This window comes from Carcharhinus amblyrhynchos, chromosome 11, assembly GCF_965287045.1.
Source record: "Carcharhinus amblyrhynchos chromosome 11, sCarAmb.v2.hapA, whole genome shotgun sequence".
NCBI classification, from domain to species: Eukaryota; Metazoa; Chordata; class Chondrichthyes; order Carcharhiniformes; family Carcharhinidae; genus Carcharhinus; species Carcharhinus amblyrhynchos.
Genome location: NC_137334.1, coordinates 45,535,036 through 45,557,431, shown reverse-complemented (window position 1 = coordinate 45,557,431; position 22,396 = coordinate 45,535,036). Strand labels below are relative to the sequence as shown.

The 22,396-nt window shown below is 40.3% G+C and overlaps 2 protein-coding genes across 3 annotated transcripts in view; both read left to right on the top strand.

The window, feature by feature from the left end:
- Window positions 1-20,377, top strand: part of LOC145350093 (mitogen-activated protein kinase kinase kinase 20-like) — a 70,051-nt gene extending 49,674 nt beyond the window's left edge. For both annotated transcript variants that reach the window (XM_080198983.1, XM_080198984.1), the window contains exons 9-12: window positions 7,312-7,386; window positions 11,071-11,177; window positions 18,332-18,467; window positions 19,586-20,377. In XM_080198983.1, the coding sequence (XP_080055109.1) occupies window positions 7,312-7,386; window positions 11,071-11,177; window positions 18,332-18,467; window positions 19,586-19,906 (639 nt within the window). In that variant the 3' untranslated portion in view covers window positions 19,907-20,377. The remainder of the gene's footprint in view (window positions 1-7,311; window positions 7,387-11,070; window positions 11,178-18,331; window positions 18,468-19,585) is intronic.
- A 25-nt stretch (window positions 20,378-20,402) lies between these two features.
- LOC145350092 (mitogen-activated protein kinase kinase kinase 20-like) overlaps window positions 20,403-22,396 on the top strand; it is a 48,995-nt gene continuing 47,001 nt past the window's right edge. The window contains exon 1 of the mRNA XM_080198981.1: window positions 20,403-20,719. The gene's annotated coding sequence lies outside the window, so the exon portion shown is untranslated. The remainder of the gene's footprint in view (window positions 20,720-22,396) is intronic.

Sequence of the window (22,396 nt, the reverse complement as noted above, 5' to 3'; positions counted from 1 at the left end):
ATCAGAGGTAAAACTTCTCTTCAAGTAAGGGGCGGCGGGGGGAAATAAAGTGGGAGTCTATAAGCCAGTTCGCCTCACATTTGTCGTTGGAAGAATGCTGGAATCCATTATTAAGGAAGTAGTAGCAGAATATTTAAAAAATCATAATACAATCAAGCAGACTCAACATGATTTATGAAATGGAAATCATGGCCAAAAGTGCGAGCTTGAAACACATTCCCGCCAGCTTCAGCAGCTCTGACGCCATATTACACTCTAACAAGCATTGATTGCCATCCCTCACTGAGGAAGAAATGCCACCTTGGAGAGCTGCTGGCCATCAGATTAGTTGGCAGCTCTCCAGTCCCTCCAGGCACAGTGCTGCAGTGGTCAGAAGAGGCACTGCAGGGAGCTCCCTGTCACCAAGTCCCACAACTTAGAGGACAGATAAGTGACAGGGATCCCAGGCCTGCAGAGGAGGGAACATCTGGAGAGTGTGAAGTGTCAATCAGGGTCTTGGGAGGGGGAGTGGGGGTCTGAATGTCACAGGGCCTTAAGAGGAGGAAGCCTCAGTTAGAAGGGGGCTTCTGGTGGAGGCCCCCTTGCCTGAGATCAAACTTGCTTTATTTTTCTGCTTCCTCTTCTAAGCTGTCATCTGCCCATTAACCTAAAAATGAGGCTGGCCAGGAAGAGGCCATTAAGTGTTGGGGTAAAATATTAGTGTGGATAGGATTGACCAACTAACGAGAAGCAGAGAGTGGGGATAAATGGGCCATTTTAAGGTTGGCAAACTGTGACCAGTGGGGTGCCACAGGGTTCAGTTTTGGGGCCTCAACAATCTATCATCTATATTAATGACTTGCATGAAGAAACTTAATATTTTTAGCCAAACTTGCTGACAATACAAAGAAAGATAGAGAAGCAAGTTGCGAGGACGAAACCAAGTCTGCAAAAGAATATAAATAGGTTAAATAGGTGGGCAAAAGTTTGGCAGGTGGAGTATATCATTGGAAAATATGAGGTTGTCCACTTTGTTCAAAAGAATAGAAAAGCAGAATATTATTTAAGTGAGAGGCTCAGAATGCTGCAATATAAAGGGACCTGAGTGACATTCTGCATGAATCACAAAAAGCAGAGTAAGATGTCTCACAAAACCAGGTTAAAGTCCAACAGGTTTATTTGGAATTGCAAAAAGCAAGTAATTGGGGAAACTAATGCCAGAAGTATTCACCTATATTACAAGGGGGATTGAACATAAAAGTAGAAAAATCTTAGTGCAACTGTACAGGATCTTGGGGAGACCACAGTAAAAATGATGTGTATAGTTTTGGTCTCCTTACTCAAGATATATTCCAATCCAAACAGGAGTATATTTGGCCTCCATCCTTGGGAAATATCAACTAGTGTGGAACCTATTCTTTGGATTTCATTCAACACAAACTACCCTTCCTGTCAACCCGCTATCTATTAATGTCATCAGCTCTAGACAAAATGGCTGTTAAAATATAGAACTGCCTTCTTCCAATGGCAGAGGTGATAGTGGATGCCTTGGTGGTTATTTTCCAGACGTTGCTGGATTCCGGGGAAGTGCCGGAAGATTGGAAAGCGGCTAATGTTACGCCGTTGTTTAAGAAGGGTGCCAGGCAAAAGGCAGGGAATTATAGGCCGGTTAGTTTAACGTCTGTTGTAGGTAAAATGTTAGAATCCGTCATCAAGGAGGAAGTAGCGAGGCATCTTGAGAGGAATTGCTTGATAGAGCAGACGCAGCACGGTTTCGTTAAAGGGAAGTCGTGTCTGACAAATTTACTGGAGTTCTATGAGGATGTGTCTAGGGCGGTGGATAGAGGAGAGCCGGTGGATGTGGTCTTTCTGGATTTTCAGAAGGCGTTTGACAAGGTACCTCACAAGAGGTTATTGCAGAAGGTAAGGGGGCATGGAGTTGGGGGTAGGGTGTTAGCGTGGATAGAGGATTGGTTGTCAAATAGGAGGCAGAGAGTGGGGGTCAATGGGTGCTATTCGGATTGGCGGATGGTGACTAGTGGAGTGCCTCAGGGGTCGGTGCTGGGGCCTCAGCTATTTACCATTTATATAGATGATCTGGAGGAGGGAACCGAGTGTAGGGTGTCGAAATTTGCTGATGACACCAAGATTGGAGGAAAGGCAAATTGCGCGGAGGGTGTGGAGAGTCTACAGAAGGATCTAGATAGGCTGGGCGAATGGGCCAGGAAATGGCAAATGGAATTTAATGTTGGCAAGTGCGAGGTGGTCCACTTTGGTAGGAATAATGGTAGGAAGGATTATCACTTACGTGGCGAAAAATTGCAGCAGGCGACGGTGCAGAGGGACCTTGGGGTCCTTGTGCATGAGTCGCAAAAACCCAGCTTGCAGGTGCAGCAGGTGATCAGGAAGGCGAATGGGATGCTGGCCTTCATAGCGAGGGGGATTGAATATAAAAGTAGGGAGGTCTTGCTGCGGCTGTATAGGGCATTGGTGAGGCCGCAGCTGGAGTACTGTGTGCAGTTTTGGGCGCCGTACTTACGCAAGGATATTTTGGCCTTGGAGGAAGTGCAGAGGAGGTTTACTAGGCTGATGCCGGAGTTGAGGGGGTTGAGCTATGAGGAGAGGCTGAATAAACTAGGCTTGTACTCGTTAGAGTTTAGAAGAATGAGGGGAGATCTCATTGAGACGTATAAGATGATGAATGGGCTGGATAGGATAGAGGTGGAGAGACTCTTCCCGCTCAGAAAGGATAATAGGACTAGGGGGCACAGCCTCAAGATAAAGGGGGGGGGGGCGGTTTAGAATGGAGTTGAGGAGGAACTTCTTCACTCAAAGGATCGTGAAACTCTGGAATTCTCTGCCTGTTGAAGTGGTGGAGGCTACCTCGCTAAATATTTTTAAGACGCGGGTTGATGGGTTTTTGATAAGAGAGGGGATTAAGGGTTATGGGGAGAGGGCGGTAATGTGGAACTGAGCCACGACAGATCAGCCGTGATCTTATTGAATGGTGGGGCAGGCTCGAAGGGCTAGATGGCCTACTCCTGCTCCTATTTCTTATGTTCTTACTCCTTGTTGCTCCCAATGGAAGCAGGATAATGCCAAAACATCTGTACACTCTGCTTCATTGTGTTCATTGCACAAACACAGTATAATCAAAATGTAACAAGAATTTATGTCATATGTATGTGGGTCTACATATAAATGTATAATTCTTAAAACATATTTCTGGATATAGTTTTTGGTGTATCAAATTTTAAAAAGCTGAGGGGACAGATAAGATATTGGGATCTTATTTTGTATAATAGAAAGGAATGCAGTTATATAAATAAACACTATTTTTGCTCTATCGAAGTACAAATCCATGATCCTCATATTTAAATATCTCTGCTTTTTATGAAATGCTCTGCTGAATAATTTGCAAATGATTAATTTTTTGGGGCTGGATTGGTATTTAAAATGGATGAACTTCATACAAAAATTAAATGGACAGATTTATTTGTTTACCTTGTATGATAGTATAAATAAAGTGTTTTATGCTGTAAGTTTAAAAGGAATGGAGGCACAGGCCACTGCCAGATTATAGTTCCCAGAATGGCCCTTTTAGCTGTCACCCTCTGGCAGGACATGTTTCGGAGGTCGTGGCACATGTCAAGATCTCTATTTGAATGTTCCTTGCAGTAACACCGCTACCTGAACCAGCACTGTTCAGTTCCACTCAGCAGCGAGCCTGGGCTTCATTGCATTTTGTTCCTGGTTTAATGTTAGTTACAGGGTCTCAAGTACTCAGAACCTGCAATACTGTCTTATTGTCCATTCTTAAAATAAATAAAGTAAAAAGTTAAAGTAAGGTTTGTTTATTAGTGTTAGTTTATTAGTGTAGGCTTATATTAACACTGAAATGAAGTCACTGTGAAAATCCCCGAGTCACCACACTCCAGGGTCTCTTTGGGTACACTGAGAGATAATTTAGCATGGCTAACGCATCTAACTAGCACATCTTTTGGACTGTGGGAGGAAACCGGAGCACCCGGAGGAAACCCACACAGACATAGGGAGAATATGCAGACTCCACACACAGTGACCCAAATCAAACCTGGGTCCCTAGCGCTGAGGCAGTAGTGCTAACCACTGTGTCACCCCAATAAGCTGTATTCATAGAATCATACAGCACAGAAAAGGTCCTTCGGCCCATGGAGTCTGCACCAACACATTAGAATCACCCGAACTCCCATCTATTCCCATCTGCCAGCACTTGGCCCATAGCCCTGATTGCAGGAGATCCATTAGCAAAATGTAAATGTACAGTGGAACCTCACTAATATTACTTACAGATACCAAAAAGAACTAATCATCTGGCAGAAAAATAGAAGCACACATTTGAATCATGGCTCTTTGTTCAAACTTAATTTTGACGAAGGATCTCTGTTGAAAATATTCAATAAATAACTGATTTGTATATATCCAGCATTTTTAAATTTTAAGTGTTCAGTATTTATGATTAGTTGTTTTTCTTTCTGTGACTAATGTGACACAAAGTCAAACCAAATTCTTGACCATTTGCTATGAAGGAAAATTGTTGTGCTAGAGGGCAGTGTTTAGGCATGATTCCCCCACACCCTCCCAAACGTTGCACTCACCTGAGCTCCCCTGGGAGATCTGCTTGTCAGGTGCGCGCCTTGGGTGCTTGGGTTTCACACCATTCTGCCGACACGCTGACGTGAATATGTTTTCTGACCGGATGAAGGGGATGATTCAGGTGTGAAGGCCTGATAATATGTAAATGAATGTGAATGTTCCCGATGTTGAATGTCAGGAAACAAGCCCTGTCACAGATGGAGGCAGGAGGACAATCATGTCACATCTTTGTGTCGGCGTGTAACACGATTTCAGAGTTCACGCAAAATTTTCTGCCCCTGTCGCCAATTCTGCCCAACAACGTTGGGAGTGGAAAATCCCAGCCTATCACATGGTGTGCTGACCAGCCATGCAGTAACATCACAATATGATACAAGTCCATACTGAGTTATCTGGCATGTGGAGGTGATGGAGTTGGTTTAGTGTTTCTTGGTAGAAAGGGGAAATTTGGCCAGTACTCTCTCCTAACTGGCATCCAGTGATTCTCGCTGGAAGTTGCACAGATTGTTGTTAAGTGGGAACACAGACTTGGTAGTAATGCTTTGTAAAATTAAACAGTTTATCAGCCCACTCTGTGAAAGCTCACCACTGAAGATAAATCTCATCATAACCGTAGACCAAACCAATGGTAATATACTGGGAAGTGTGGATGTACAAAGCTATCTGGGCGTCCTTGTACAGCAGTCAATGAAAGTAGAGAGGTAGGTGCAGCAAGCAATTAGGAAAGCAAATGGTATGTTGGCCTTCATTGCAGAAGGATTTGAGTTCAGGTGTGGAGATGTCTTGCTGCAGATATACAAGGCCCTGATGAGACCACACCGTGAGTATTATATGCAGTTTTGGTCTCCCAACCTAATAAAGGATATGTTTGCCACAGAGGAAATGCAGCAGAGGTTTGTTAGGCTGCTACCGGGGTTGGCGGGCCTGTCCCATGAGGGGAGATTGGTTCGCCTGGGCTTGTATTCATCAGATTTTAAAAGGATGAAAGGAGATCTGATTGAAGCGTAAAAAATTCTGACAGGCTTGGACAGATTGGATGCAGGGAAGATGTTTTTTCTGTTTGGGAAACCTAGAACCAGTAGACAAAGTCTCAGGTAAAGGGGTGGACCATTTAGGACTGAGATAAGAAAAAGCTTCTTTATTCAAAGAGTAGTGAACCTGTGGAATTCCCTACCATGGAAGGCTGTGAAGACCAAGTCCCTGAATGTATTCAAGAAAGGGATAGAATGTATTCAAGAAAGGGATGGTTTTTTTTTAGATTTTAGTGCCATCAAGGAGTATGGGAAGAAAGGTATTGAAAAATGGTATTGAAATAGAGGATCAGTCATGATCATATTTAATGGCGGAACAGGCTCGAAGGGCTGAATGGCCTACTCCTAGTTTCTCTGGACAAAAGAGCTGAATTTTACAGGTGAGGTTAGAGTGACTGCCCTTGACATCAAGGCAGTATTTGAACAAGTGTGGCATCAAGGAGCCTTAGTAAAATTGGAGTCTAGAATCAGTGAGAAAACTCACCACTGATTGGAATTGTACCAAACCCAAAGAAAGAGGGTTGTGATTATTGGAATCAATCATTTAGCCCCAGGACATTGTTGCAGGAGTTTTTAAGGTTTTTTAGTATCCTATGTCCGACCATCAGCAATGACCTTCCAGCATCATGTGGTTAGAAGTGGTGCTGTTCACTGGTTGCACAATGTTCAGAACCATTTGTGACTCTGAGATTTTAAAGCAGTTCATGCCCATGTGCAGCAAAACCTGGACAATATCCAGGCTTGAGCTCACAACTGGTAAGCAACAGTTGCTCCACAGGTGTGCCAGGCAACGATTATCTCCAACAAGAGAAAATCTAACCATCTCCTCCATGACATTCAATGGCATTATTACTGCTGAATCCTCTACTATCAATATCTTGGGGGGTTACCATTGATCAGAAGGACAACCAGAGCAGCCTCATAAATACAGCAAGTATATGAGCAGGTCAGAAGCTCAAAATACTGCGGCAAATGACCGACTTTCCAAAGCCTGTCCACCATCCATAAGGCACAAATCAGGAGTGTGAGGGAATACTCTCCATTTACCTGGATAATTGCAGTTCCAACAACATTCAAAAAGTTTGACACCATTCAAGACATTCAGCCCGTTTGATTAGCATTCCATCCAAAAATATTCACATCTTCCACCACCAGCGCACAGTAAGCAGTGTACACTATCTACAAGATGCATTGGAGCAATTCACCAATGATCTTTGATAGCAGCTTCCAAACTCTCAACATCTAACACCTAGAAGAACAAGGTCAGCAAGTGCATGGGAACATCACCATCTCAGGTTCCTCTCCAGCTCACACAGCATCCTAACTTGCAGCTATATTGTTGTTATTTCACCGTCGCAGGGTCAAAAATCTGGAACTCCCTTCCTAACTGGACTGTGGGTGTTATCAACACCATGTGGACTGCAGGAGTTTAAGAACCACCACTGCTTTCTCAAGGGCAAATTAAAGATGGGCAACAATTGTTGACCTTGCCAATGATGTTCATGTCCTTTGAACAGATTTATAAAAATGAAATAACCTGAGTACCCTTGAAATCGTTCTGCAGTCGGATGTTGCTGTCTTCTTGAGGGAAGCAACTTGAAAAAATTCCCAGCTTATTAACATTTTTTTTAAACTTGTGTGTAAACTTGTGCTTTTCTTATGACAGAGATTGACCATTCCGAAGGGCTGTCCTGCTAGTTTTGCACAACTACAGCACCAGTGCTGGGAAACTGATCCCAAAGTAAGTACTGAGATCTTCCATTTATTTTTACATCAAAGGAATGTTATTGATTACCGAGTTGCTTTGAGAGGAGGGTACTGTTAGAGAGATTCTGCTGCAATGTACTGCATTATGTATACAAAACTTGCAACCTTTGGAAACCCACATTTTCATGGGTCCTCAAAGCTGCCATCAGTCTCGACTTTCTATAAATGAGATAAATGAAAGAGGCTACTTCTCAGTAGTGAAAGATCTCTGTCTGTGAGCCATTCCTGTTGTGTATATATAAGTGCCCTTAACGTCCCAGTAATACATGACAATGCAGACCTCTGTACCTCTGTCTTAGACTTCCAAAAATGTTGATGGGCTTAACAAATGTAACCATTTTTAATCATAGTTCTTTCACACAAGCAGAAACATCTCATGCAATGTTCAAAAAATACACCGATTTTGAGTTAGAGCAGCATTTGGGTTTTAAGTGTAAAGAGTACAACAGCTGTGGTTCTCATCTACAACCTCAGAAATGGTGCTTTTATTTTGCAATCATATTGCATTATACTAAACTCCATGGGCTCCTAACTCCCACTTATGTTAATCATACAATATGGCTCTCCATAAGTCCACGGGAGGTCCGATTGAGAATACTGCCTTGTTTCCCTCTGCATGCAGCAGAATGGTGTCACTGTGGCTCTTAGTTTCCATCAGTTCTAAATGGGCTGCTGTCGCGATTGGCTGCGTGCCACACCTCGGGGCTGCCACTGTCCTTCCTTCTTGAATCTGATGTCACTAAAACTCCACATTTCCCTCCCATAAAAATCCAATCAGCATCCAGTATCTGAAAGACTGGCACTGTTCTTGTAGAAAATTACTGACAAGAGCTTCACCATTTAGCATGGGGGCATTACACTCTTGCTGCTGATATTTACGTCACTAGTCACATTTATAAGCCAGAAATGGGGCCAATGAATCTGGCAGCTTTCAGATTTGGGCACAACAGTGGCCTACTGCTGTCACAATAATGAAGGTCACATTTATGAGAGCAGCTACCAACAGGAGAACTGGGCTTTCACTCTCAGCTGTGCTCTCATAACAGAGTAGGACCAGTAGAATTTTTGATTTTGGTGGACTTTGCCAGAATCATTTTAGATGCTGATATTTTACATTTGCAGTTTTTATATCTAGCACATGGCCATTTAAAGCAAGACATATCTCTGGCATTTCCTTTTCCTTTCCTTGCTGTTAGAATTCAGCGCTTTATGCATCCAGTTTCCTTTCTTTGCCAATTTGTCAATCACAATAACCACACTGTTGTACTTGTTGGTGATTATTGCAGAAGTGGATTGAAAGACCCTGCAATGTTGGTCACTGTCATTGACGCTGTAGGAAAGCAATAGCTCCCATGCACTATTTCAAGGCTAAGAGATATAAATGATTATGTAAGAAAATCAAAAATTTCAGTGATATGATTATCCATAAATAATCAGTTGTTTGATTTAAATAGGGGCATAAGAATAGGTCATTCAGCCTGTTCCGATATGCATTGAGAACATGGCTGATCTACATCTATCTGCTTGCCTTGGTTTAAAGTCTTTTTTTAATAACCATGCCTAGCAAAATTCTATCAATCTCAGATTTAAACTTTTTAATTGAACTAGCATCTACTGCTTTTTGTAGCAGTGGTTTCCACATTTCTACCATTCTTTGCATGGAGGATTATTTAATGGGTTCTCCCCAGACGTGCTGGCTCTCATTTGATGGTTGTGTCCCCTTGCCAGCTAAAATTTTTCTCATACCCAGGCAGCACAGTGGCACAGTGGTTAGCACTGCTAACTCACAGTGCCAGTAACACAAGTTCGATTCTGGTCTTGGGTCACTATCTGTGAGCAGTTTGCATGTTTTCCCCATGCCTGCATGGGTTTCCTCCAGGTTCTCTGGTTTCTGTGCAGGTTAGGTTAATTGGCCAAGCTAAATTGCCCCTTAGTGTCAGGATAAATACTTGGAGTTACTGGGATAGGGCCTGGGTGGGATTGTTGACGGTGCAGACTCAGTGGGCCAAATAGCTTCCTCCTTGTACTGCATTCTATGTTTTTACATTTATATCTTTCAAACGCCCCTAAACCGCTCTTTATTCCATGGAATACAAGCTGTTATGATTTCTGTACGGACTGATAAGTTTGAAAAAGAATTCAAGCTTCCAGTTGAAATGATGACACAAGATTTCACATTTTAAGACTTCTACTGTAATGAACAGATTACAACCAAACACTCTTGTAGACAACTAATTCTTTAAACTACAGAACAGAACTTTCCCCTTTCATTCTTAACACAACTAAAAAACCTACCTCATCGGTAAGACTTGCACTTTCCCTTAAATGGTCATTCTGTTTTTATGAATTGAGTCCAAAGTATTTCAAAGTTCTTGCGGATTTACATTTATTCCTTTTCTTTTGGAGCCTGATAACATTCGACCACTGAATTGTCTTTCAGATTGTGGGATTTTCCTGATCATTTTCCCTTTACCACAAACTAAACGAATTTTCCAGTCTCATTACAAATCCTCGTGAACCTGGTCTTTTTAATCTGGCTACGTGTTCCCATATCAAATCCTGCATGATAAACCTTGGAGACTTCAGCATGTAACTGCTCCGTCTCACCTAGATCCTGTCAGACTGCTTTTGTGAATTTTGAGGAATATCTTAGAAACCATTCCCCTCTCAAAGCCCATCTGTATGAGAAAATGAATCACATGCACCTTATATCCAGGTGGAAATGCTAATTAACTCTCCTTAAGACCTCACTGCTCTTTTATATATAGTCAGTTTAAAGCAAAACTATTTACATTCTCAACACCTTCCTTGAACTTCAGAGATTAGCAATAGAACCACAGTAGATACAAATGTTGGTGCAATTGTCTTCAAGTGTGAACATCTTGCACCTTCTTCCATCAAAATAGTCTGGGTTTCCTTTTTAACAGCCACATCATCCAGGCTTATTGTTTGGCAGACTTTAGAACAAGTCACATGCCACCTTCATGTATATCCCAAATTAAAGGCACAGTCCCGAAATGAAACAACCTTGTGAACATCATATTTGTTGCAAATCCTAGTTCATATCCCTTCTCACAATCCAGTGTTTGGAGCCCTTGTCACCTTCTGATGAATTTTCACTGTTTTGCTTCCAAGGCCAGTATCTCCTTACTGAGGTACAGTGCCCTAAACTGTATAACCGAGCAAGACGTGGTCCAACCAAGACTTTGTGTAGTTATGGCAAAGTTTCTTCCCCTTTTATATGCTTGCCCTTTTAATTAGAAAGGCTAACATTTTTTGTATCTAATACATTATAGTGATGGCTGTATATGGACCCCTAAATCTCTTCGGATCTTCACTGTTAAATGATAATTGTATCTAACATTTATTTGGTCCAATAGGGATGATTGAATACTTAACTGCACCTGCAAAACATCTGCCAACACCTCTTGTGACTTTATGCTCATTTGCACACTACTTATTGTTGTATCAGTCTTTGTTCCAACCAACCTATAGTTAGTCAGTAATGGGACATCTCAACTTTTGTACAATATGTATGTTTCTGCCAACTATCAACATCCTTGTCTTTCATTTACATTAAATTTATAGAAGATATTGTGCACATCAGAAGAAGTTATTTGATTGCTGCATTTATGTTGCTTGTTGTTGGTTTCTTCAGAGAAGGCCAAACTTTAAGCAGATCTTGGGGATTCTTGAGATTATGTCACATGACAGCAAACTTCCGGATCAGTGCAATTCCTTCTTGCACAATAAAGCTCAGTGGAGGTAGGCTTGTATCCTCTTTCAGCATTTATTAAAGTTAGTTTAATCAAGTAAGCCTTTAAGCTTTGGAGTATGTGGGAAATAATACCACAATTGGGCTATTGTTTCTGTATCATTGGTATGGTACTCGAAAAATGACACACCGAGATTTGCGATATGTGAGTGCAGCTATCTATTGTGTGACTTGCAGGTTTCTAGAGAAAAGCCTGTATTTTATGTTGTCTCTTTTGCAATGTAACAAGTAAGTTTGTCTCCCTTATATGCCAGATTTCTATCTCCCCACCTGCCACAGAATTGGAGCGGCGGAAAACAGAAATGCCCATTGACCTCAGGCAGGAATTTCCGGTCTCGCTCGAGCAGGGTCGTAAAATCCCACCCACAGTGTGTGTCAGCTTCAGGGCAGCACGGTAGCACAGTGGTTAGCACTGCTGCTTCACAGCTCCAGGGTTCGATTCCCAGCTCGGATCATTGTCTGTATGGAGTTTGCACGTTCTTCTCATGTCTGCGTGGGTTTCCTCCAGGTGCTCCAGTTTCCTCCCACAGTCCAAAGATGTGTGGGTTAGGTTGATTGGCCATGCTAAAAAATTGCCCCTTACTGTCCTGAGAGGTGTACGTTAGAGGGATTAGCGGGTAAAATATGTAGGGATATGGGGGTAGGGCCTGGGTGGGATTGTGCTCGATGCAGACTTGATGGGCCAAAGAGCCTCTTTCTGCACTGTAGAGTTCTATGATTCTATGGGTATTACACATCTACTGTCAACAGCACACTCTCGCTATGGAAACATTATTCTACAATTTCAAAATCCCAAATACATAAACAGGTTAAGTACTGATAGCTTTAATTTGTATTTCCATGTTTTTTGGGCAGCCTACATGGAGATTATCACTTTGAAATTAAATTGATTCTTTAATCCCACAAAGTAACTTTAAATATCCCACAATTCCTAGTCATCATTCAGCTTTGCCGTTTATGTTTAACAATCTTAATAGTTGCTGAACTGAAATAACACAAATGATGATTGCCTGGAACAGTGAAACCGTCGTCATTATGGGAGCAGTCATGGATTGTGATTTTCTAACCTGTGCTGCCAAAAATGTTATTAACTCAACTTTAGTCTGAATAATTCAGTGTGATGCTTGTAAAATTAATTACTATCTCCTTAGCGCCTTTGAGGGATTGTATATGTTGGAAAGTCTTTGATCATGAACACAGCAAAAACTATATCAATATTGGCCTTGGTTGATGCAGTTGATCATTATATGTTTCCATTACTTCTGAACCAGCATGAATTTTGAAGTATTGATCATATTGGAAATCTTACCAGCGCTTACTGTTTGAGCTCACAGCTGAAAAATGGTCACTTGGTTGAGGTATTGAAAAGGTGGCTGCCACTTATTGAACCAGAGTCAGTGCCTGAGATTTCCAGTCATTCTCCTGCCCGATAGCAAACCCTCGCCGTGGGTTTTCCTGTGGTGAGAAATTGGTGGGATCCGAAGATCTCGCCACCGGCCAGTAATGGGTAGCCTCTGCTGCCATAAAACAAGCCGCAGAGGCAATGGAAAATCCCACTTAGTGTCTTCAGAAAACAAGGGTTGAAAATTATTGGGGTGGGGGAAATACTAGTCAAAGAAAATCACAGCAGAATCTTTACAGGTGTATGAGATGAAGGCAAAGAAGGACGTTAAAATTATTTGGAATGACCAATTGACAGGATGTTTAACTATTGTTGTGGCAGCTGCAGATATCAGTGGATGACTGGGAAGCTAACTACATTTTGTAATAAATACTCACTATTGTTCAATGGTTCTCGCTAAGGTTCGTTTTAAGTAATTACATTGTACTAGGCAACAGTTAATTCTGAACTACGTTCTGACAGCAGCCATGATCAACATTGAAAGAAAAACCTGGCAGAAGAAAATGGTTAGTTAGAAGTAGAACAACGCAAATGGGCTGTTGATACATTCCATGAAAGTTCTGCAATCAAATTGTCGAATCAAGAAAATCAATTATAGCAAACATTTACAGTCTGAATGGAAAAAGTGAATATGAACATGAGGTGAAGAGTTATTTTTATATGTCACATGAGACCATATAAATAGCATTGCTCGGTGCTGAAAACATATTGGCAGTGACTCAGCGGAGACCAATGAGCAGTGTATGGTTTGCATGTTGCAGCTGTATACTGCACAACATCTGCGTCGTGCCTTCTAAAGTGTGCAGGTTATTATTGTGATTAATTTATTGCACATTATAATTCCTTATTTTAAAGATTGGGTCAGGACTGAGATGCAGAAACTATTTGATCGATTAGATCAATTATTCATAACTGTGCTAAGATTAAAATAGTAAACTAAATTTCTTGAGCAGGAACAGAAGCAGTTGATTCTAATGATGGTGGATGAAATTTCAGTTAGTAAAATGTAGTCCTATTTAAATAAAAAGCTTTTGGTAAATGGCTCATTGAGAAACAAATCAGGCACATTTGAGAAAAATGCTTCTGACTGGGGAATATGATCCCAAAACAATGATGGAAATCATGCAACCGTTTGTTAAAGCACAGTGGGCTGGGAGACTCCAGTGATGGCCCTGTAGCAGGCTTCTCGCTGGGCGGCATGGCCTCCGCACGTCTCTGGCCACCGGATTTCCGATGTTTTGGCGCAAAGCAGTATAAATTATGCAAATGGAGATTTAAATGTAATTAATGTGGTACTGATGTTTGCAGGCCCACTAGCCTTGCCTCCCCCACCAGAAGTGATTCACTCCAGCAGGGTTTTACAATAGCTCTTCATTAGCGGAGAGCTGATGGTCCGACCCCACTGGAGTGAAGGGGGGGTGCAATTGAGGCCCCACCCTTCTCCTCAAGAAGTTGTGGGTAAGGGGAGACTTCCCCAGGTATTGCCAGTTTGGCAGTGCCAGCCTGGCCCCCTGGCACTGTCCAAGGGGTAAAGTATCAATGCCCAAAGTGCACTTTGGCGCTGTCCACTAAGCAGCACTAAGGAGGAGGGGCCAGGTGGGGGTGAGGCTGGCAGTGTGGGGTTACTGCACATGCGCCGATTTCAGTGCTGGAAGATTGGCAAAAGCGCAGTGGCCCACTCAGTGCTATGCTGCCAGCTTCTTCAGTGGGAGTAGACCCCACCCTTGATTTTGGTGATATTCATGGCAATGCCCTCTGAGTGCAGAGTGTGGGAGATTCATTTTTCAAATCCCGCTGAAAAAACCACTGGGATTTACTCCCATTTTCATGCAAATTCGACACTTCAGATTTTTTTGGGAGAATCCCACCCACTATTTGTTATATTCTATCAAAGGAAGTCTGGAAAAACAATATATATAATATCATATGTTATAGTTAAATGTTTATCCCACAAATAATTATGTAATTATTTGAGTTAATTCATTGTTCTCCCAATTACGAACATTTTCTAACTCCCCCCAGTGGAGAGGTTTAAAACCCTGTCCACCTTGATGATTATTAGTGCAGGACTGGTCAAGAGTTATTAAAAGGTACCCAAAATCAAGACTGCTTTCCTTCCTGCACAACACTTTTCCTCAAAGATGTGATTGATTAGGGAACCACCATTTGTGGCACATGACAACCTGGGTTTATAAGTTTGGCACAGTGGTTTTAACAAACTTAGTGCCGTAACTTACTGGCTTCCCAACCCCACATTTGGGGGCGACCTCAAAGATGCACTGGGGAATCCCTCTTGGAAGTAAGGATTTAGCCGGCAATTGTCTAGAAGGGATAACTTCTCCAGGACAATTCCACTGGGCTGGAATTTAAATTGCTGACTTTGTTTGGATGGTTCTGCCAGTTTTACACCATGGTTACTCTGAAAGAGTTAGAAGGGAAAAAAACACTTCTGCCATAACAGTAACTATTTTAAACACCCAGACCAAGCCCAGCACAATATACCCAACCCTCTAGGGGATCTCCCACACTGCCTTAAACTCCAAATGAGACTCCCCATACTTGACCCCCCAGAGGACCCCTCACCAATGTCCAAACCCCTACCCCACATACTGTTCACTTATCTTTGAAATCTATCTTCTCTCTTTCAATGGTCCATTTAAAATCACCTGCTTTACGGCAGCTGGTGCTGTAAAATGAGGGCATGTCCTCCTTTGCTGCACTCCTTTTGCAGCTGGAGCCCCGGGCTGCTTCATTGTTACGGTCTCACTGAGTCAAGAAAGCTGGGTCAGACAGATGCTTTGGATTTCAAATGAAGGTAATTCACTTCTGATGGGCAATCCGCCACTTTGGAGAATTTATGAGCCTTAACCTTGCAGTGATAAGCTAGGTGCAGTAACTCTTGAGTAATGTTGATGAAGCAGTAGTCTGAACAGCATGATCCTATTTCTGTACAATAACTAAGCAGGAAGGGATTCGGAGTATGGTCAATGTGGAAAATTGAATTTGGAGATCAGGGAAAAATGGACTTACAGGGTCCAATCCAGGAACTAAGTCTCTTGGCCAGGGCTGGGGTGGGGACTGTTTCTCACTGCAGAAGCTGGCAGCAAACCACACCAAATCTTCTGACCCCCAGCCTCATTAATTATGCAACCAGGAGTTTGACGTTGTATTTTGTGACAGGGCGGGCCTCATGTATATAGTCTGTTATTGTATCTGGGCACCATGTTGAAACGTTGCTCTACACCGCTGACCCACTATTCAAGAAAGAAGTTGGACCTCCTGAAAAAAGAAGATGGATCTCCAGGAACACTCTGAGGCTGGAAGATGGAATTCCCGATGATACCGAACGTGGAAGGTTCACGTGTATATACTTCCCGCTGCTGTGGTGGTGTAGGATTGCTGGCGGCCTCCATTTCAAACTCCACAGGCCACCCAAAGCACTGTTCAGATGAGTCCCGACATCTGCAAACCATTTTGTTGCAGATGCGTTTTGCAGTGGTATGTTTTGCTGCTGACATCGCAGAGAATCTGGCATGGGTAGACCCCCAAGACCACCATCAAAAGGCGTTGTGGTAATTATGCCAAGAGAAACTAGTATAAAGAAAATGGTTCTTTAAAAAAAACAAATTGCAGAATATTGACGGGGACATAGATTAACCTTGATAATGAAAATGATAAGCAATAGAGGTAGAGAATAGGACAGGTATGGTCATGGGTAAGGAAGATACTAACCATTTCAGTTGTGTTATGGGAGAGATTCTTTGCACGTTAAGAGCGGTGAACAAAATAGCACTGGCTGCAAGATAAACCATTGCAGTAATCTCCATGTATGGGATAAGTTTGTAGGAGATAATTTGACACTTAGCTGTGAAAATTGTAGGCTGTTTAACTCTGATGCATCATTTTTTTAAACATTAAAGAACAAATTGTATGAAATTTGTGATATTTTCATGTTAATATCGTAGCCTGCAGGACATAATGGTTAGGTGACAAATTACAGTTACCTCATACCATGTGTGTGTTCTGAAATGCAATTATTTAATTCCAGTGTGATCACTGGCATGCCAGCAGCATATATTTTTAATTAATTTCTTTTTTATGATGACTTTCACTTGACTAAAAAAAAACAGATTTGGCATCAGCAGCATGTAGGGAAATAATTTATCTTTTCGATTATTGGGAAATGTACGATCAACTCGCCTTTAAAACATACAGGCTTCTGTTCTCCCAACAGCTCAGTGAGTAATGCACTGCTTGGTATGGTACTGGGCCATGGAGACCAAGAAGCTCTCAGCTTCAATTCTTGATCTGTGTGGAGGTAGCTGACCTCAGCTGGCACAATTACAGGGCTGCTAAAATTAGCCACAGGAATCAGTCCACACAGTCAGTACTTAAAATGGGCCATCTTTAAATCTTAGTGAAGGGTTTGTTAAAATTTAAAGCTCAAGGTAAACAGATGCCTGAAAATAGGAAATGCAGCAATTATAAACCTTCTTTCTGCTGTATTAAAACAAACCAGAAATAGGAAACTTGTAAAACTCATAAAATTTGAGTAGCTGAGTTGAATAGGTTCAGTTGCTCATAGTTTCAAGTTACAGTCATGGTAGGGCAAATGAAAAGATGGCACCAATATTTATAGATTTTTACATCAATACTAACCAATCAGAAGCATCTGCCTGCTATGAGAGATGGCAATCTATTTCTCAACATGGACATCACATGCATTGCTCTAGAATGGTCTCAGCAAGTCAAAGCCAGCTGTTGTATTCTGGCAGTGAGCAATGACATTGGGGAACTTCAGTTACGTTTTCATTGAAATGCAGCAAAAATTCAACACCTTTTAATTACAAAATTTGTTCTGTTCTAACATCCTTCTCCCTATAACCTTAATTTTCAAGTGTTATATAAATACTCAGCTACCCAAGATGTGCATACTCAAAGGATGCAAGAAACATACTAGACTGAAGCAATGGGAGATTATGTGAGGTGTGGTAGAAGTCAGCATTTATTTAGTCTGATGGTATGAATGGCAGTGGAGTGTGGATGTATTGCGGAGTGTGCTGCTGGGTGTCCACTTTGACATCTTGTATAAAACAAAAACTACTTTTGTATTTATAAAATACAATTGTAGAAAATGTGTCAGCAAAAAGGTGAGGTGAGATATTGAAATAAAGAAATTAGATGCAAACTATAGAATTTCCCACAAAATCTATGAGTTTTTGGGGTCATAGCTTTACATATTTATAGGTATATTCCTCTATATAAAGGCAATTCTGATGAAATTTCATGTATTCCTAAGTGAAGTATGTTGATTTCTTTTTAACCTTGTTGATAGTTTTCTGCTTTAAAATTGTTGTTTCAAAATAGCCTGAGATTACTATGTGTAGCTCTTTAACAATAACACCAGTATCTACCTTCCATGACATGAATGTGGCCAAAATACACTATCCTAGTTATGATCACTTTACAGTGCTATTCTGAGAAAGGTTCTTTACAAAATTTCTGCTCCTAACCTGTTTTACATATAAATTATGGTACTAAAAATATCATGGTACCATAAAAATCATTTTTATTCATATATTTATAATCTATGAGATATGTTAGTACATTGTGGTGATTTCAAAATTTGTGGCATCAACTGGTGCGTGATTATCTAGGAAGTCAGTGAAATTTAATTAGAATTTAAGTAGGAATCCAAAACAACTTGTTCTCATTAGTGATTGCTGTGATTGTTTCCGACAGATGTGAAATAGAGGCCACTTTGGAAAGACTAAAGAAACTTGAACGAGATTTGAGCACAAAAGAACAGGAGTTGAAGGAGCGAGAAAGGCGTTTGAAAATGTGGGAGCAAAAGTTGGTGGAACAGTCCAGTGCTCCTGTAAGTGTTCAACGCTATATACTTACTGCCTTTAGATGTGTACTTACTGCCTTATTGTTCAGATTTTGCATGACCTAAGTAGGAGTTTTTTAATGCTACTATTACTCACTATTCACAATGGTTTTTTAAAAAATCACCAATACACAGCTAAAAAATAGAATTGTAACTCTTCACTCGTTCTCCTGCGTGTAAGATGGGTAGTTTACTTTACCAGCAAAAATGGGACAGAGTTCGAGGTCTTCTGCTCTTTAGAAAACATATTGATATCTGAGCTCTGGAAGCCTTCTGCTTTATGTGTTTCCCATTGTTTCCACTTCAGTTTTCTCAAGTTTGATTCTATCTGCATTTTTGTAATGGGGTATTCCTGTAAGTGTGAGAAAATAAATTTGTGTCTGCATTTTTCCACTTGTTACACAGCATTTGATAAAATATTTTTAGTTATCCCCAAGTTTAAGCAATTGAAAAAGCCCTTGTGGATAAAAACCTTAGTTTCAGCATTTGTATACATTCCTAGATTGACACCTTTAACAGACTGTCACAAATGAAAAGAATGTTGTCCTCGTGCACATTGGCCCTGCAATATTTTCCAGGGAAGATCACCATAAATGCAGGGGATACTACTTTAACCACCAAAATAACTCATGCAGTTCCCTCTTAAGAGCTATTATATGAGGAAATGATGAGACCAAAATTAGTAACCACATATACAAATGATGAAAACAAATGGTCCAACTTTGTTTCTATTGTTTGTTCTGTTACGTCTTTAAGCAAAGTAATATAAGTGTTCATCAAAAATATCCAGGAGAAAATAGGAGAACTGATTACAGTAAATACAAACTTATTAAGTTGTTACAAAATACCAGAAAAAGTTGCGTGGGGCACCCAAGGAGAAAACAATGTGCTGACACAGTGGTTATGATAAATCTCCCAATACAATTGACTGACTGGTAGTATTACCCTTAATACACGGAGGAAAACTTTATTGGAAGATTAAGAATGTATGGTGACTAATCAAAGATAGAAATATCTTTAATATTTTCCTTAATATTTTCCAGTACTGATGTTTAATCATTTTTGCTGTGGTGTTCATCTGTGGTCTTTCTCCTCTTTTCACTTAGCCTTTCTTACCTATTACTGCAAAGTTTTCTGAAGCGTCTTTCTATGAGTCTAAGACAGAGGAATCAAACAGTACAGAGATGTCATGTCAGATCACAGCTACCAGTAACGGGGAGGTAGATGGCATGAATAAAAGTCTGCAGGAAATGATGAGAGGTTTTGGCAATATGCTGTCTATGGACCTAGCAGGACCTGTCATGCAGTCTGGGATTCAGATAGATATGCAAGCCAAACAGAATTCTTCCAAATCCACCTGTGTCAGAAAGGGGAAAAAAATCAATATGACGATGGATTTTGATCATTGGTCACACGATGGTGATTAATCGTATAAAACTTTTGAACATTATTAAAGCAACAAATTGTATTAAACTAGTGAATTGTTTGTTTGTTTTCCACGACAATTCTAAACAGTACAGATATTAATTTTGAGGCTAGTGCCTTATTTATGCTCTAAGCTTACAGTACTTTTCAAAGCAGAAATTGTATGCATGGCAAAAATTGAAGCATTGTTACTTTGTTAGAATATCGATCTGAACACTGAAGTGTTGCAACCATTTATGAAGAGAAATGTTCTAAAATTTAAGAATTCAAAAGTTGAAAGATAATTGTAAGTAAAGTAGTTCATTATTGAGTTTTCATTGCTAAAAATAATTTTGATATGACCTGAAGCCTATTTATACAACATTTGAGAGCATTTACATTTATCAAGGGCTGTTCTGATGTGGACTTCTTTTCTGTGTTGTGTGTTAACTATTTTCTATTTCCTTTTTCAATAAACTTAATTTAGTAGCTTATTTACTGTTGTCTGGGTTCTCTTTCCTTCAGGGGAATACTTTTGGAAATAATATGGTGTCTGCATACCTTTCCAAACTGTTTATACTATTTTCACTTTATTTAATGCTCAGCTATTAAACCCATGCTTTTGAGCAACCCTGCTTTACAATGGGTGCTAGTTACAGTTACTGCTCTAACAGGATTGTGGTCATCTTCCTAGCTCAGTTGGTGAGAGATATCTTTGCATTTTCCACAGCTCAGTACACCAGTATCTAGGGCTCTAAATTGTTAATGGGCTGGAGTTTTCTGCCACTTTTGAGACCTGTCCTCTGCACAATAATGTAAAGCAAATATCTTGACAGGTATGGAAGACTTGGTGATGTTTTTATTTTTAATTTTGTGTCTGAACACAAAAGTTATATTAATTTGGGACATAGTTGATTGCCTACATATTTCTGACAAATAAATACCAAATGCTCGGCGATCTCATCATTGCTATTTTGATTGTCATGTCAGATTTACTGAAAGCTGCTATCCTGGTCTAGTATTGGGATTTAAACAAAGCTTACCATATATTTACAGCAAATAACTACAAAATGTATATTGCCATCAATCAGTGGCACAAGATCGAAACACAGTAATCCACAGACCTAATCTTATTTTAAAAGGGAACAAGCCCCCTGTGGTTCAGTTATATATTTTAGTGTATTCACAATTTTACTTCCATAGCTTCTTCTGGTGTTACTTTTCCCTGTGGTCAGAGCACTCTATAATTACTGATGTTGACACAAGAGTGAGTGAAAATATCACTGAAGCCAAGTTTTATACTGCCTGTTATCATTCTACTTGTGATTTTAAGAGAAAGTTAAGCCAGGGTGACCTTGGAGTCTCAACTAAGCAATTAGAGTGTTCTGGCCGTCATAATAAGAAGTCGCAAAGTATCATAGGGGAATAAAAATGAGTAATGTGAATACTTCCTTCTCTACTTTGTCATTCATAGATCATTCATTGATTTCTGCACATGTGGTCAATCAAAACCATCATTAAAATCAGATTTAATCTTTTAATACCTTAAATATACTTATTATGATGTTAGAACTGATCTTACATTTAAATTGACCAACGGAAAATGGGGTTGGTTTCATTTCCAGGCATGTATGCCACCTAATCTGCCCAGATGTCTGATATTTGCTGTTCCCAGCTGATTCAGTAACACTGGATAGAAACATCTCTCCTATTTTGTCTTGTTACAAATCCAAAACTATAGCAATGTGTTTAAAGATACTGTTCATCATCTTGGTCTAATATATATCCATCAAATTGTAAATTAAAGTGGTATCTAGGCACTATAGATTACTTATAACACATATTACCTTGTCTTATAGCATTAACCATTCTGGCAATTGAATTGTTAGAACATTCCTCCTCATGAAAGAATATTGAATTTAATTGACTGCTTTTTCTGTTCCAATCAGTAGTAAGACAAGTCCTCACATCGTACCTGAGAACAAATAAATATTTTTGGCTGAATGATTGTAACTGGTGGTGTCTCTTTTGGTCATCAGATTTTTGTGTTAGAAATAAGAATGACTTGAACTAAACATTGCATCAAAAAGCAACAGCAAATTATATTGTATAGTGTCTTTAATATATTGAAACATCCCAAGGCATTTCTATCTGAAATTAAGGTAATATTGACAATTTTCAGCAGCAACTTTTTTGGTGCATTACTTTGTGTTTGATGGACACAATAAAATGTGGAAGGACATTTTGTTACTTTAACATTAATGAAATGATGTCATTCTGAACTCAATGTATGGTCAGTACAGAATACTCAATAGATGTGAGTGCCACCTACTGGATTTAACTCATCTATTGCAAATGTATGAAAAAGTTTCATATTTCAGTCTAAATTCACGTTAGCTCCCCCAGGGGCAAAGAGAAGTACCTAATCGAACACTGACCTAATCAAAGCAGACGACCCTAAATTCATCCACTGGGCTTTGCTGAGTTTGTTTTATCAGGTGGCAGTCCAATTG